The sequence below is a fragment of the Dermacentor variabilis genome, chromosome 5, assembly GCF_050947875.1.
Source record: "Dermacentor variabilis isolate Ectoservices chromosome 5, ASM5094787v1, whole genome shotgun sequence".
Taxonomy (NCBI): Eukaryota; Metazoa; Arthropoda; class Arachnida; order Ixodida; family Ixodidae; genus Dermacentor; species Dermacentor variabilis.
In genome coordinates this window covers 37,050,001-37,068,061 of record NC_134572.1, presented here as the reverse complement: position 1 = coordinate 37,068,061, position 18,061 = coordinate 37,050,001, and the positions used below count along the sequence as shown (strand labels likewise).

The 18,061-nt window shown below is 44.5% G+C and overlaps 1 protein-coding gene across 2 annotated transcripts in view; it reads left to right on the top strand.

The window, feature by feature from the left end:
• Window positions 1-7,407: 7,407 nt before the first annotated feature.
• LOC142582433 (neural cell adhesion molecule 2-like) overlaps window positions 7,408-18,061 on the top strand; it is a 305,285-nt gene continuing 294,631 nt past the window's right edge. For both annotated transcript variants that reach the window (XM_075692148.1, XM_075692147.1), the window contains exon 1: window positions 7,408-8,591. In XM_075692148.1, the coding sequence (XP_075548263.1) occupies window positions 8,498-8,591 (94 nt within the window). In that variant the 5' untranslated portion in view covers window positions 7,408-8,497. The remainder of the gene's footprint in view (window positions 8,592-18,061) is intronic.

Here is an 18,061-nt window from a genome sequence, read left to right as displayed (position 1 = left end):
TCTGGGACCCTTGAAGTCGATAGACACTTCATATAGAGGGCTGCCAGTTTTTCACTCATTGTGTCTCCTCCATCTTTGATTAAATCAATTGTTATCCCATCTCCTCCTGCCGCTTTTCCCCGTTTCATGTCTTGCAAGGCCCTTCTGACCTCATCGCTAGTTATAGGAAAAGTCTCTGCAACCTGTTCATTACTGCTTCCAATGGAGGTATCGTGGCTCCTCTGGGCACTGCACAAGTCAGTATAGAATTCGTCCGCTGCCTTTGCTATACCTTGGAAATTGCTGATGATATTACCCTGCCTATCTTTCAGTGCATACATCTTGGTTCGTCCTATGCCAAGTTTCCTTCTCACTGATTTCTGGCTGCGTCCACTTTTTACGGCTTCCTCAGTTTTTCTCCCGTTACAATTTCGAATAACCCTTATTTTCGCCTTGGTGATTAGTTTTGACCAGTTCCACGAATTCTATCTCTTGAGATAAGATAGATAAGACACTTTAATTCTTTGTCGTTTCTTCATTAACTCTTTTGTTACTTGTGAGAGCTTGATTACTCGTTGCTTTTGTGCCTTTCCTCCCACTTCCATTGCTGCCTCGGAAGCTAGCCTAGTTACGGTTTCATTCATTACCTCTATGTCATCTTCATCTCTCTGTTCTAAGGCTGCATATTTGTTCGCAAGTACTACCCTGAATTTGTCTGCTTGTACCCTTACTACATCTAGGTTGGTCCGTTTCTTCTTGACTAATTTTACTCCTTCTTCAAATTGAGGTGAACCATAGTCCTCACTAGCCTATGATCACTACACTTTACCCTACCTAACACTTCTACATTCTGCGCCATGCTGCGATCGGCAGTAAGCATGAAATCAATTTCATTTCTTGTTTCAGCAGTAGGGCTTTTGCAGGCCCACTTTCTGTTTCTACACTTCCCGAAGAAGGTGCTCATTATTCGCAGATTATTGCTTTCTGCGAATTCTATCAGTATCTCTCCTCTAACGTGCCTAGAATCGACGCCACAGTTGCCAATTACTTGTTGACCAGCCTGGTTTTCCCCCACTTTTGCATTGAAGTCGCCCATTACTACAGTATACTAAGTTTGCACTTTTCTCATCGCTAATTCAAGATCTTCATAAAACTGATTTACTTCATCATCATTGTGAGTGGACGTTGGAGCGTAGGCTTGTACTACCTTTCATTAATATCTCTCATTAAGTGCGATTCCGACTGCTGCTACCATCTCACTAATGCTGTAGAATTCGTCAATGTTACCCGCTAGGTCCTTATGGATTAGTAATCCTACCCCGTATTGCTTCCTATATGGGAGACCTCTATAGCAGAGGGTATGGCGGTTAGTCAGCACTGTATAAGCCTTTCCAGTTCGCCTAATTTCACTAAGGCCGATGATATACCAAACAATGTCTGATAGTTCCTCAAAGTGTCCTGCTAAGCTACCTTTACTCGACAGGGTTCGGATGTTAAAGGTTGACAGGGTCAGCTTGCGTTGGCGTTGTTGTTGTTGATGTTACGAAATAAAAATAACAGTAATGCGGTTCGTATGCTTCTTGAGTTAGCTAACCAAGCCCGGTTAAGCAGGAGGGCTTTCGTACGCAGCTCTGTGGTTAACTGCGCACAGCAATGTGATGTTCTTGTTCGTGACCTAAACGAACAAAGAGAAGTAACTTGTGTCAGCAATGACCGCAACGGCCAACAACCAGCAAGCAGAAACGCCAAAACGAGGAATGCATTACGTGGATTCTCACTTTTTTTCTGTGAGCTATATCGCAATTTTATAGAGGTCTCTTGTCTCTTTAGATATTTTTCTACACTTCACTGTATCAGTCACATGTGCAGCCCTGAAAGGAGTAGTATTAAACCCGTCTTTAAAATTGTTGCTCGACCAATTCTTGAGTTTTGCGAGAACTATAACAGCAGAAATTGTAGAGCACAGACAGAAAAGGAACCAACAGACTTGGACGTAGCTGTTAAAGCTCAGAAAAACACCCTTTTGACAATAGTTGAGCCTATTTTGTTGCACTTTGGAACGATATTCAGCCGTAATTGTTTTCTTCCTGACATGACCCCGGTTTATGTTCCCATAACGAGAACAGTACAAACATTTCTCTTGGAGTTCTCCTGTAATATTCGCAACTCTGCGCTCATATTTAGTGGTTTCAAAGCAGGGTATCGGGATGAAGTGCTTTTCGTCCTAGTTTTAGTTTCGTTCAACTGAAAGAAGTTTCGGTTCTGCTGCGGAACGAAAAAAGAATATCCGTAATGGTTTATAACGGTATTTGTTTGCATGCAAAAATTTTCGAAGTGGAGTACTGATCAAAACATAGTATTCATTGTTCTCAGTAAAGGAATTATGACTCAAGCTCAATGCCTTGAGTCAAGGCACTGAACATCATCTAGGTAGCAGCACGTCATCGAGTGTGTGAAATGCGAGACCACTGTTCCGATAAACCGAACCTAATCGAGCGATAAAACTTCCGTAACAAAGCGTTGTACCTGCAGAAAACGAAACGATAAGCTCTACAGGGCGCAAGCCCTGGTTTTTGCTACGATGCCGATATGCTAGTGCGCCGAGCGGCAGGCGTAGATTAGTGCAGCTCTGGGCCGGCTATCGCTCGCACTATCCCGGCCTGAGATACGCGCTTATGGGGTTCCCTCAGATATGTGGTAATGTTGACGTTGCCTGACATCGATTTTGTTTCGGATTGCCGACTTTCCGTTGAACCGAAAAACGATAAAAAGCATTTCAGTTTCGCTCTGAAATAAAATAATACATAACGCTTCGGTTAAGTTGTCGTCCCGGTGAAACATATCGTTTTTTTTTTGTTTTCGTTTTTGTTTTCGTTTTTGTTTTCGTTCCATTCGGACACATTGTTTCAAACACCAATTTCTTTCTTTTCTTTCTTATTTGCAATATCATCATATATCCTTCTCAGTGTCGTTATTCCAGCCGCTAGCATTTTCTCATTGCTGTACTATATTAATTCATATGGCAATAACGTAATCCTTCTTTTATGCTCTAAGAGGCTGTGGCGCGAAAGTTGAACATCTGAAAAATAGATTATTACAATCGATAAGTCATGAAAATGCAGTATTATGTAACATGATGAATGAATATAATTGTATGTACGTTATCTCTGACCACAGGACAATATGAAATACATTACGAGTAACCTGCCGCGCAGGAAACAGCATCGTAATTTTTTCATTTATTTCTTATTTTATCTCTAATTTCTTCTTTTAGAAATTTTACGTTTTTCCTCCCATAGAATATATTTCACTTGTACTTCGCATATTGTAAGCATATTTCTTTCTAATTACCTGCTGCATTAACAACGTGTCCTTTGATATATGTCCGTCCTGTTTTTCCCTAATGTGTCAATTACATTTTTATTTACTGGTACGCAGTGTCTACTTCACTTGTGTTTGATTTGAACTTGAATGACTGTAAGCGCTTTTGTTGTATTCGATTATCTGCTTCATTAACTTAGTGTAATCTGATGTCTGTCGTTGCTACGCTGCCACAATGTATTAATTACTATATTGTTAAATTACTAATAGGACGTTGCCTTGACAATTTCTGTAGCTCCGGGACCTCTTTTTGTATGGATGGTGAATCATTAATTAAAAGAAAGAGAAAGAAAAGAAATAAAATCAATACACCGTAAAGCATTATACTGCAAACGCTAATAGTCAATAAATACCTCAAACTTTCCTTAAGAGGCATCAACACTGTCCGCAATACCAATCGAACTAGGTAAGTTGTTCCATGACGCCGCAGATGCTGGCGAAAAAGAGAGAGAGGGAGAGAGAACTTAAACGTACTGCAACGTGAAATGAATTACCTAATCGGCTTATTATTAGTGGTTCTATAGATGAGTGGCAGCAAGGTGGCTTACGGTATTCATTTTTATTTATATTTAGGGACTAGTGGAGACAGCAGGAAAAGGAACTTCGTGGACGAAACAATCCGTCTGTGGGCCAATATGCATGCGCACGGATAGGGCTCACACTGTCCACACGAAAGTACTTAGGGTGGATTGGTGCTCTGCTTTGTACCACTTCTGTCTTTATATTGCTCGCAGCAGCCTTAGCTTGTGCCATGGAACGAAGAACGAAGAGGTGTTACGGGTGGAAGAGTGCCGTGGAGCATGAAATGTTCACGTAATGGTCAAGCTAGAATTTATATAAACGCTGTATCTAGGGCTTAACGCATAAATAGAGATGTGACGATGAGAGCGCGAGGCAAGACTGCAGCGCTTTCCGTCGGTAGTATCACCGGTTAATTAATTACAGGAAGGAGGACTATGACATCAAATATTTAAAGGGCTTTGGGATAAGCGCTAATTTATTCAGCTAGAAACGGAGCTTTGGATAATTCATCGGCGTGCACGGAAGTGTCCTTTTCCTTCTCTCTCTCTCGTTTTATTTCTTTCTTTTTCGTTTTTAGTGCACGTAAGGTTCTATGACTGGTGCTGGGGGGGGGGGGGGGTCTAAAACAGACCCGAACGCTTAATCACTTTATTAAAGGAGCTTATCTTCAAGTTGTAATAATCGCTGTGTGCCAGACTATTTTTTATACTAATCAAGTATTCCAAACGCCCATGGGCGCTATGGAGGGTTCCTTTCGTCATTGCAGGCTTGTATTCAGTCGTAGAATTCAGACAGTAGTATCTGTGTTCAAAATCAAATAATCAACCAGGTCATGCGTAAAGAGAGAGAGAGATAATTCCTATCTGTGCAATGTATCAATCTTTATAGGCTCCACAAATCATCTCTTTAGAGCTAATTGTATTAGCAGTAATACTACATTGTTGCCTAAGCTCTCGCTCTTAGGCTTTTTAGGTATTACTGTTCAGCATTTGGAAAGTGAAGGTTTCTGTGATAACATCGTAGTTCACTGCCAACATAACTAAGTTATTGCAAGTTGTGCGTAATGCTGCTGCGTGGAAGGAAAACTATTTCCTTGTACCTCTTTCCTGGTACTAGCATTGTTATCGGTGCGATGTAGATCGCTTGCGCTATTCTTATATTTATCTTCGAGCTCCCAAATAACGTATAAAGTTTCAGCGCAATCACAGAAAGTACGCGTCTGCTTAGTCAAAGTGCGATCAGACCTGCGATGTGCGATGGTGAAATAAGGAAGTCTATATACAGTTTCGGTGTATACCCTCCGTTTCTTTTCCTTACGCTACTTGCGTGCAGCAAGCTTTTTCAAGCAACCAAGCCGATATGCGTGGCACGGTATTAAGGAAGAGGGGAGAATGCTATCAAGTGGTGGCTAGGCCAGACGTAAATGCGTCGGCACCTCAGGCAAGCGCTCCCTCACGCTGCAGCAAGCATGTAGCGATAAGAAGTCTGCTTTCTTCTTCAATCATTGCTCAATGTATTCTCTTCTTTTTTCTTTTGGTCTTTTTATTTATATCTTTACAAACTCTTGCGCGCTGCGCAAGAATCAATCCTCATTATGGTAATCAAGCACCTCCACTTGCTGCCTCAGTCGCTTAGCAACTCGCTCGCTTGTTCAGTCACACTCTGGCTCACCCACTTTATCACCTTGTCGCTTGATCGCTTGCTGACTCATTCACGCTGTCACACATTCGGTCACTACATTGCTTATTTATTCGGTCATTAACCTCATAGCTCACCAGTTTGGTGCTTTCTCACTCTTTCGATTAATGACTCCTATAGCTTGCTCAGGTCGGTATTGTGATGCAGTACATACAGTAAGAGGACCTCATATGGAGATAAGGAGAAGCGTTGAGCCAATTTTAGAACCATTCTCACTAAGGCTTGCTTGAACGAGTCTTCCTTGGGGCACCCTGCACATAGTAGAACAATAACTATGTTCATGTCCCTCACTTCAATCACAGTGCGCTTAATCGCTCGCATTGCTATACACGCGCTAAGCTAACCGCAATGTCCGACGTGCTACCAAAGGTTGCATAACGCGCGGCAGTTTTGGAGGCGTTGTCTGTCTCCGCTGTTTGGCCAAGATGGCGGAGCTGCGTGACGTAAGACGGTGAACTCGAGAATCTTGTAAAATTTAGCTACGGAGCCTCCGAGCTTGCTTACAGGAGTATTTTCAAGGGCTCAGCTGTCACCTTTAGCATTGGGTACACAATTTCCTTCAAGCTGCCATGCTTCATCCTTCGTGGCTGGCAAGGATAGATTAGATTCCTTGTTTTCTAGTGTTCTTGTGTACTTGGTCACTAGCTCAGCAGTTGGTTCCCTAAAAAGGAAAGAAAAAGTAAAGGAAAGAACATTATGAGCATATTGATTGGTCTTGAGCATGAACACCAAGATATATAGCGAGATAAATCGAAGCGCGCTAACAAATGCCGATACTGCAGACACGACGATGGAGATAAACGTTTCAAAATTACTTATGACGGACTAGAGCGAGAATTTGCAAATCACCAGCTCATAACCCAAAATATAGGGTAAATGTAAGCGCAAATGCCCAAATTTTTGCAATGATTCCCACGAAAAACCTTTATTGTGGAAGTATGCATGCATAACTACATGCTCGGGGACTAATAATCATAACAGACTTGTTTACCATGTTCTGTTTCTTTATGAAGGCTTCCGTAACTGAAGAAGATTTTGAAGTTAGCGAATACTCTCCAAGGGCCACGTGTACGAAGAGAAGCTTGAAGTAGGTACAAATAAGGCGAAGAAATGGTTTTGACAAGAGAGAGAGATAGAGAGAGAGAGAGCAAAGACGGGAAAGGCAGGGAGGTCAATCAGACGAGCACCCGGTTTGCTACCCTACACTGGAGGGGGGGAAAGGGGAATAGAAAGAGGAAAATAGTGAGAGAGTAAGCACTGAGTGCGCTTGGGGGGTGGGAAGCACTATACACAGGGACACTATAAGCTGTCTCTTAAGCCGGTGCACTTCAAGTATTGTAGTAGTGCACGAATCGCTTTTCGTGCCAGTAACGGGTGTGGCCCCGGTCCGAGTATCTTTGACTCGGTGAATGGTGTTGAGTCGAGTCGGTGTAAAGCTGCTCGCAGAGAGAGGCGTCGCACATCGTAGCGACGGCAGGTACACAATGGTTCTATGGTTTTCTCGCACCCACAGTTGTCGCACACCAGGCTCTCGGCCATTGCCAAACGATAGGAGTGGGCGTTCGCCAACGCCCACTCCAGCCAGGTTTTGACAAAATATTCTTTAAAGACGCTGGTCTCACTCACTCACTCACTCATTCACTCACTCACTCACTCGACGCGCGTGGGGGCTCATTAGGCCGGTTTCGGCGTCGCCCACCGGGACGTCGACCGGAGCGCCCCGTCATGACAGCGGCCGTCCCGCCAGCGAGCAAGCAGAGGCAGCGCCTCTACGCGACTGTTCCGCGCACGCAGCGGCGGCTTCGCTCGCCTGGCGCGCCCCGGCCCACGGGAAAGAGCCAAACTCGCGCGCATCCCCCCGCCGCGTGCGTGTGTCGATGCTCGCGAGGAGCCGCCTCCTCGGAGTCCGGACCCGCGCGCGCCGACGCCTCCTCCGCTGCTCCGCGTCCGTCCCGCGCGGCAACGGCTGCTGCTGGTGGCCCATTACGGGACGAAGAAGGGCGAGAGTGCTTCGTTTCGCTGTTGCTTCAGTTCACCCGTGCGCGTGCGACGTGTGTGAGCGGTTCGCGTGACGTGCGGGAAGCTCTTGCTTGCGTGTGTGCCCGCCGCACCCCCTCGCTGCGCTGTGCTCGACCCGTTCGCTCTATGTGCTTGCCGCCTCGACCCATCACCTCTGTCCAGTGCACCGTCCGGACAATGCCGGCGTCACATCACTAGGATATTCGGACGATCCACATTTCAGACAGACTCTGGTGTGGTGGCTACTTATTATTGTATCTTTTTTTCTCTGGTTCAGAAGTTCCTGCACCCTACTTTTTCTTTCGCTGTTCTTCTTTGAGCGAAGCAACAGTTTCTTGGTTTATATATATATATATAGGCCCAGGCATAAACATGCCGCACATTCGACATTTACTCAGTGGAATACAGTTAAGGAAGTGAGATAACCTACAGCTACACAAGCTAAAGTGAGAGCAAGCCGGCAGAGATCCCGCGCAAAGTGTGACTCTGCAGCACACAGGGGCCAAATGAAGAGTGCTCGCAACCTGGAAACCTGGCCTTTCTGACTGCATAGCGGAACGGGGTTAAGCATCGTCTTGCGTACGCGAGACAGTGAGCCCGAGGGACTTCTTCATCGAACACGTCTCGTCGACCGTCGTGGATTTCGCATTCAAGAAACCAGGAATTTTACCCAATAGACCACACAGTGAATGTGAGGTGCCCTTGCACTATAAAAATAATAAGCAGTCGGGAGGCGCAAGGAGTGCGCGCACACTGGTCGCCCGGCGACCTCGATTCAACTCGCGTGAGTGTGACCATCCCTACGCTAAAGGAGTGAGCGTTGCTGTGTCGTGAGTGGGTGATCCTTTGGCGCGTCGTCGCTGGATGCGTTGCAAGCCGTCTTGCCAGCATCGCGAACATGCCGGGCTTCGCTGCAGCGACGCACTGGCGGTTGCATCTTGGCTGGCTCGTCGGCTGCTGCCTCTGGATTTCGCGGCCTGCACGGGCGGGTGGTGAGTCGGTCGCTCTTCGAACCAGGGTCTCGGAATTTCGAAGGCTCTCTCTTTAGTTATCTCCTTTCTGTATCTTTCTTTTAAAGCAGGAATTATTCAATACCCATTCGCCAAGACTTTCTTGCTCATGCGGCTGCAAGCGATTTATATAAGCTTGAAGGAATGCAATGATATCGTATTTCCAGAAAGTGGTACTAGATTACTGCATTTCGAATCACCGGCAATGAGTTTAGAATTCCTGATAATGGCAGGAAGCGGCGGCTTAGTGCAAAATATGGTGGACTGATAGCCGGTGAAATTTTGGCTGTACGTTTTCAGCACTAGATCTAGTTGTAGAGCCTTTCCCAGGTCACCTATGTGCGTTAGTTCCTTTTATTTTCTACTATATATATTGAAAAATGCTTAGCCGCTCTTTCTCTTTTATTTCTTTTTTCTTGTTAGAATGAGTCTCCGTCAGAGACTGCTGAAGCAATCCAAGGAGTTTTTAATGAGAAACGAAACATTTCACTTGGGAGAGCCGCTTCTTTACAACTGCCGATATGCAGCCTTCTTGACCCCCTTCTCAGCACCCTAGGCGCTCGCGGTTTCTTCCGCTGTCGCTGAAAATGCGCTCTTGTTACAATACCGCAGAAAACAGCGAACATGAACTATTCCGGTAATCTGAAAAACGAGGCCTTATATTTTATGTTGTTATTCTTCGTCCGGCCTCTTTTGACGCGAATTTGAAAGCCGCTCTTACCATGCTCACAAGAAAACCTTTTTCTCGCCGTGTAAGAATAAGCAGGAGCGTGAAGAAGAAACAAACATGCAAGCAAGCAAACAAACAGAACAAAGTTATCAAGACAATGCGCCGCTGGAGGCTTCGCCAATCGAACACGCAACTTCACTCCTAGGTCTTCTCTTAGCACTGAAACTGTGCCGCATCGCCGGCGTTTATCGGGTCTTTCTGACCGACCGTGCTCCGCGCGAGCGACTGTTTGTGATGCCTCCGGGTCTATTTCTGGAGGCTGAGCTGTGTTCGCATTTTCGCCTTGGCACCGCGGGACAAACACTCGTTCCTCTTTCCCGAGACCTGCGGTTATGCGGGATGTGGTGCGGGGGCGCCCGCACAAACCTCGGTGTTTGGACTGCGGCTGCCAAGCTCGTGCAGCTTTGAATCTCGAGACTTGCGGCAACAAAACAAGACCACTGTGTTCCTGCTTTGTTTTTCTGTTATTTCTCTTTGTTCAACCCTTCTTGATTGAGAACGTCAGCAAAGCTGCCTTTATAGCTTACATCGCAATTTCTTCACCTCGACTGCAGGCAACAAGCCCGCTTTAAGTATAAAAATTTCGGGGGAGAAAAGAAAAAAAATACGCTATGCTTGCATTCGTTTTTCTTTTTTACGTTTTCCCAGCGTCCTCATTGAGGACATCGGCGAAGCTAACCCAGACATTCCTTATAGCCATTTATAGCTTTTCTCGTAACTTCGTAACAGCACGTCTGGCCGTAAAGCACGATCAATTTATATTTTTTAATCAAATGCACACTCAGTTTATGTCTGTTCTGAAAATTTTTGCGGAAAGAAGATATCTCGAAGTCTTTCTGGGTAATGGTATCCGTACAACGCGCTATTGCTTCGAATAAGCCTTACAACATGCCACACACATCGCACAAATTGCCTTCAACTTACACGTATGTTCCAGCTCAAGAAACCTATCATAATAAAATTATTATGTTCTACGTTCCTTCTGTCTTTTGCAAAGACCACATCCGCGCTTCAAATCACCTGTAATGACGTTACGATACGCTTAACACCTCGAATCAATCATTCCGCACTCGTTGCAATTTATACAGGCTAGAAATCACGGTACTGCAGGAAGTCAGCATACATGGGAGTTGTCGGTATCGTTTTGCTTTACTGAGTGCTGCTTTGCATTGTCATAAACGCCTCTTATGCAAGAATTTCTGTAGCTTCTATACATGGGGGGCCTCTTGAAAGCGTTATACTATGTTATACCATGTTATACCATGTTATACCATTCCGATGAAAGCGATTGTTTCCCAGAAGTCAAAAAGGGGTTATGAATAATAAAACACCCACGGTTACGCCATTTTCCTCTCTAACAAGGTCTTTTTTTATTTGTGTTGTGGTCGCTACAATGTAGAGAGCCTAAAATATTAAACTGTATTCATAGAGCCTTGCGTCAGGGTCCTTCTGCCAGGGCGAATCAGAAAGTCTGCCCCTATTTTTTTTAGCCAAATTATGGCTGTAAATGCGACGTCAACATATCTATTCCCAGAGGTTGATCTTTTTTGGACCGACCCGGCATTATCTGCCGGTAGCTCCGTGGCACAGCGCTGATGCCAGTTGCTGAACATTACGGTTGTGTTTCACACGTCCAAGGCGTACGAGCAACGAAGTATGATTCGTTTTCCATGGAGCAAAGGGCGAACGCGCATTGAAATTCCAAGGGAAATGCAGCCCACGTATGGGGAAAGGTGTCTCGCTCTGAGAAGTGTGAGGTGGTAGCGTTGTGACTTCGCGAAAGGCCGTGAAGACCTGCACGACAACGAGCATTCGGGGAGGCCGCGTGCGTCGCTGGCTGACGACAACAACTGGTAGAGTCCGGACCATCCACCATACAGTCCGGACCTGGCCGCTAGTGATTTCCATGTTTTCGGTCCGCTGAAGAAGTTCGTGGCAAGTATGGCGATTCACGTGCAAAGACGATGCGAAGACAGCAGAGCGGCTCAGGCTCCACAGTCTGCCGAACGAATTTTACCACAGGGACATCTCACAATTAATGCTGTGATGAGACAAATGTCTCAATCGGTGTGGGGACTATGTGGAAAAAATGCAAGGTACGCAGAATAGTGCGTTATTTGTAATTACCAGTATGTACCTTACTTTGGCTAACAAATAAATAGGTGCAAGTACTTTTAGATTCGCCATCATATAAATGCGGACGAATCTCTGAGGTTCACCTATCGAAACGTCGGTAAGCTGGTCCGAGGCACTTTATTGCTGTTTATACAACTTCTGTTTCGCAGTTCACTTTCATTTGTGGATCCCCATCTTGGCCTTGAATTATGTGAGCCTATAGCAAGTCACTGCTAAAGAAATGCATGTTTATTTACTTTTACATTTTTGTCTTTATTTCTTTATCTCTTGGTTAGTCATATTCAACATCCTTAGTGTATCTTTTTTTGCCCGAGTAAATATATTGCTGATTATTTTGTCGACAGAATGTACCCTTTGATTTCTTCGCTTGCTACAGCCTTTTGGTCACACATTTGTTGCATTTCATGAACGCGTATTTCATGCAGTTTAATTGAACCTAATATATAACTGCAGGCTTACCTTAGCTAACATGAACTGCCAATCTCACAGCAGGTAAATCGACTTTGTTCTGTTCCTTTTCCGTCGTGTGCGCTGATTGCTTGTAGCTCTAAATGCGCTTCTCCGTTTTTAATGAGCGTGAAAAGAAATATATCAGAGTACTTTTTAGCTTATGGTATGATGCCTACACGGGCGAAATGTTTCAGTAGGCTGAAATTTTACCTGTCCACAACCTCTACACTTATAAGTTAACTAGGCGCGACTAGGCGCGAAGTGAACGAAAATTCACGTTTTCTACATGATCTTTCAGGCCTACAGCAAAACATTACATCTCTTAATAGACGACATAAAGAGATGAAGATAGTGATAACCCCGAAACAAATTATTCCTAAAGTAAGTTTTCCTACATAATGCCTACACTACTTAATGAATATATGAAAGCTGGTATAGATTTTCTGCAGTGTGCACCGATAAAATTGTGAAAACTACATATGCTAGGTTCTTAAATTGGATTGCTTCTCTGGTTACCCTTATACTTGGTCTTGTGCTTTGTATGTTTATGAAATTAAGATACCACCTGGAATTTTTCTTTCTGTATGCGGCATGTTATTGTAAGTGCCACTGCCGACTGTTTTGTGGAAAGTGTGGACCTTTGTCAATCTGACTCCAAGTAGAGCAGCTTTTACCTACAGCTTCCTTTGTCAGTGTTGTGATGAAACGTAAACAACAACGTTATTATTATTATTATTATTATTATTATTATTATTATTATTATTATTATTATTATTATTATTATTATTATTATTATTACTCTAAAGCGCTTGTACGGTATATTAAATAAATAAATAAATTGAATATGGTCATCCAGAGCTTCTCTTCGGGGATAGCAGTGAAGGAAAAAGAAAGTGCTGGAGCCTTCTGTGTCTGGACGAATCAACAGCAATGATTTTGGTCTCCCTTATCGGCTTTGCATTTGTACATGATGTATTGCCGCCTTTTTGCAAAACATTGGCTGCATTCCCTAGCGAATAAAACATTGTAACTTGTGGGTCCCGTTTTACAGTTCAAGTGAGAATAACGTTGTTTGGTATGGAATCATTTGTTGCGGGTTGTAAATTTAGGTTCATATTACTTCTGATCACTGATAAAGATTTCTGACATTTAGGTTGATGTCTAAATGTGCGGAGCTTTAATATTTATCGCGTTCGTTTCCTTTTCATAGTTATAACTGTGCTATTCCTTCGATAACTCGCAAGAACGGCCGTATCGCCCTTCTGCAACTCTCCTTACGTACTTATTTGCGCCATGCTATTACTGGACGTGTTCATTACTGATTACTACACAATGCCACGTAGATCTGAAGATGATACATGTTATCCCAGCGTGAGTGGTCGTCAATAACGTTGTGATAAAACGTACACATTTTTTAACGTAGCGCATATTCTACCGGAATCTCGCGTGAAAGCGCATAAAGATAATGCGTTCCTATTGATCTTGACTTCGCGTTTCAGTTGCTATAATGTATGATCAATTAATACTGTAAATAATACTTTCCTGGTTGTCACTACTGCGGGCTACTGGCCCCCTGGCCTCCGTCAAGCTGTGTATATATGCTTGTAGGTTTTTTGCCATGGGAACCACTCGTCACCACTCTATATTGTTGCATGTGTTGTAAACAGATTTATTTATTTATTTGTTTGTTTATTTATTTATTTTCAACTTTGAGACGCGCAGTACAGATATAACGAGCTATTTTTGGATATGTAGCTAAAGTCAATAGCTTGCCTGACTGGGCTGCAGCACATTTACCCAAGTTCACACTGATCGGAATAGAGATAAACACGAAAAAACAAGGCTATATTTCCTTGCTCCGTTCACTGCAGAGGTGAACAAAATACCCTTCGGAGAAAGCCCTTCCCTGAACGCAGCTCTTTGTTCCGCAATGTTCATTTATTTGCTTCGCTTGAAATGTAGTTCTTATTTGCCTCGCTGCTATCGTAGAGTTTTAGGCAGTTTCTATTAAGCAGTGATTAGTAATGTCGCACGCCTGCCTCCTGTCAGATTGCCGGTTGAGTGCTGTTCATTTGAAAAGAAGGTTGCAGCAAGGACAAAGAGCAACTTCATACCGTCGATAAGTGCTGCATACGAATGCGAAAGGTTATGTGTAAGTAGCACTGCCGCTAATGCGAATTCGGCGATTGAAGTCTCCGTGACGTCATATTAGCACCATAGACTTGAGAATGAGGCCGCTCAGTCCACCTGTTCGATTGGTAGTCTCTGACTTTTGATGAATTGGAATGTGCCTCACTAACAAACTTCTCGTGATTATAGGACTCCTAGTCATGAAGACCGCTTTCATCTCCCCGTTCCATGTGACTTTATCATGTAAAAATAAGCTGCTTCCAATGGACAAGACTAGATCCTTAAAGTATTTTGCAAAATCGCCTGCTGTTTCTTTCTTTTTCTTTTTCCTTTTATCACGATGACTGGAGGAGTGGGTGGCATTCTGGGAGACCTTTTCTGCTCATCTCGACAAGTGCTAGAACACTAAATCTTTAAGAAACCTTTTTCATGACATGCAATGAGAGAATAAAATATGGCCTGCGACGTGAGAACTATATGGCGTGCGCCAATCTTATGCAATTCCTTGCGCCTTCGTTTGGTTAGTCTTCCTTTCTCTACTTACAGGGGCGTTCGCCAACTGAAGCAGCCTGCTACTATAAAGTGAAATGCTTTAACCAATGAACGTTCCATAATTGAGGAGGAGGACACGATGGTGTAAAGTTGACGGTGGATCTAGCGTCGCATGAACGTAAAGCGCCATTCTCCCCGAACGCAACGAACACTGTTTTATCGGGCTGGTTTGACAGACACATTGGTTAATGGTGAGACGGTCCATGCCAGCAACAGCAAAAGTACCGCTATAGGGGAAGCAACAAAAGGGCTAGAAAGCGCATTGGCGCTCTGTTTGGCGGCTTAAGAAGATTGGCCGCCAGGCTTATACAAAGTCTAACAACGCACTCCAGACAGCTTTACTTTGGGACTTTTTATTCGCGCAAAGGTGCACAAAACAGGCGGCGATTCAGGTTTTCAGGTTGGATAGAGGAGGTATATAGGCGATAGAGGAGGTAGGTGAAGGTGAGTTCTAAAAAAGTCGGCGCGAGCAGCAAATCGACAGTGCAACAATTCGTCACAAAAGGACCTGTCAGGAAGCAGAGGCCAACCGCGTGGTTTAAACGGCACAACAGATGCGCTGTGGCGTGGAGCTGTTGATAAGGCCTGTGGAGGCGCTGCTCTCGACAATGAATGCGGCTCCGATATAGACTTGGCTGAGCCACTTGTCAGCCGCCAAGCGACGCGCGCTTCCTGTTCGCGACTCCCTTTATTGCATTTCTTTTCACTTGCGCAAAAGAACGACGCTTGGTTCCCATTCGGCCACCGCCGCCTTTGAGCGCAAAGCGGAAAGCTGCGACCGATCCAATGTTTGTCACCCCTGGCGCCATGCCCGGTTCAAATCACGCCTCTTGCGATGGCGTCGCGCCGCCTTTCAATACTCGAGAAATGCTCATCCCATGCGGCTAGATATGGACGCTGCTCGGACGCCGTAGTGAGGCCGTCCGCGCGATGGGCCTCACAAAAAATAAAGATATAAAAACAAATATGTACAGAAAGGGGAGGGGGACGACGCAAGACTGAGTAACGAAAGATCTCCGGGAATACTGTCAATATTTTACCTCGCCTTGAAAAAGACAAGTCTACTATATGTCGCCTCGAAGAAGACAAGTGCGCTTTTCGAAACGTTGGCTACCGCTTTTACCTCGTTCTCGCTTTGCTTATGGTCTTGAATTTTCATTTCCCGGCTTCCTCGTGCTCTCCGCTGTACAACTGTCTTCTACGACTGCTTCAAGTATAGCGTTTTCTCTAGAGCGATAAAACAATATAATTCTCTACTGGACTTTTCAATGAAGATGACGTCACTTGATGATTTCACAAAGTTTTTTAATGCTACGTACCTTCGCGATTACCGATTTTTTGTCTCGCTTTCCGTTTCCTGCAATGATTGTTGTACTTCATTCGTAGCTACCTCTGGTTAACCTCCTTGCCTTTCTCTGTATTCTTCTCTCTCTCTCTCTCTCTCGTCGTCCTCTTTGTCCCGGTCAATGTATTTCCGACATTCATGTATTTGAAGTGTACGCATTTCTGTAGTACTGTCGACATTACGCAACGTGATGTGATATACGTGCGCATGCCGAAATATACGATGTCACTCGGTAAGCTATGTATTTAATAAAACAATGTGCCAATTTCTGTCTCCCTCCATGTATCACAGGATAATTTTTCTGGGATATACTGTCACCGCACAGCGCAGTGTAGGGTAGCAAACCAGATCTTCCCCTCTGGTTAACCTCCCTGCCTTTCCCCTTTCCCCTCTCGCTCTCTTCTAGTATATAATTCATCTGTTTCATATGTTTCTTTTTCTTTTCTGTTTGGCAGCTACTAGTTATTTATTTTGTGTGCGATATGCATATCCCACTCCTGTAATGATCCAGCACTGGGCTGACAGTGCCAACAATCGAAATGAAATAAATTAAGTGTCAGAAATATTACAAAATATGTTTGCAAGGTAAACACAATATTTATCAGGGTTGCTTTTTTTTTTTGCTTTATCTGCTCGCATTGATATTTTCAATCCAAAAGGCCAGTGGCGGTGCGAGTCATGTCAGGCATGATAAGTTGGGTCTATGAGGTTAAAACAAAATAAGATTATTTGGCGGAATATGTCCCAGGGTTACCTGTAGCGGTCGGTTTGTTTGACAAATCTTGTCTGCGTTAGCACAATTCTTTGTTCCCGTGTGCTGTTGTTAGTTGTAGCTTATGAGATAAAAAAACGATGTCCCAAAATACATGTTCTCGAGGGACAGGTTATAGCAACGTTATCAGCAATGGACCCACGCTCGTTAAGATGCGCATTATAGAACACCAGGTGGTCAAAAATAAACCAGAGTTTCTCGCTACGGCGCGCGCGCCTCATAATCAGATTGGGATAATAGACACAAAACGTTATCTCTTACATTCATTTTTACGACTATTCCCTGCATACCACTGCAGTCCTTACTTGCTTCTTTATTTTTCATTGTTGCTGAACAAGTTTCGCTTGCTTCCCAAGATGCGCTGCGCCGTACCTGCCAATCGAAACCTTTTAGGCGCCAGAGAAGTACAGCGCACACACATATACGGAGTGCAGTGTCAACAAAAAACCACTCTAGGCAGACACGCCGTGACCCCACGACAAACACGCGCTAGCCCACCTAACATTGCAGTTCGCGGCAGAGGTTTTCTCAGGCTTCGTAAACTTCTTCGCATCTATAGGCAGCTTTCTTTTCCTCGGAATCATCTACTTCTTCTTTTGTTTATTTCTCTTTCACGTCTCAGATTTGAAGAGTGCGCGGAATCGAATAGGATAGACTGAAGAGCGACGAAGATGGAACACCGACGCGAAAATGAACACACACGCTCAAAGAAGGATGGCTGCGAAACGAAGGACAGCGAGAAAACTGAGACGTCGTGACTGAGCTAAAACGAGAGGCAATCAGTGGAGCCAATCTGTCACGGGAGCTAGCGCTGTCGCAGTGCCGAACATGACAGATGACAGGCGGTGGTGCTGAAACGCCTAAATAAAACGCGTGGTGAAAGAAAAAACAGGGAGGACGGGAAGAAGGTGGGACACGAAGAAGTGGAAGAGCATTGTCTCCAGAGAAAACGTCTCGCTCACCGATAATGAGAGATACGTCAACTCATAGACCTTTCAAAAACTACAACAACAAAGAGCGACCACGAACAAATTTTCCCGGCGCATTCAAGGGCATCCAAGGGCATCGCCAAGTGCACAGCGAAGCGCGGTATATAGAGGAGGCACACTTGTGCACGCGTTGGCATGATTCCCAGTAGACGCAATATCGTTTGGTAAACAGCTTTCGTAACCGAGCACTAAATCGCTTCTTCTAATTTTCTCAGGACTGGATGCATGGTTGACATCGGCCGTTGACCGATCTCAATGAAGTGAAAGTGGCGCTTAGATGACACTTGAAAATAAGGCAAAAACATGAGACAAGAATTCACGACCGGCAATGAATACAAAAGAATAGAG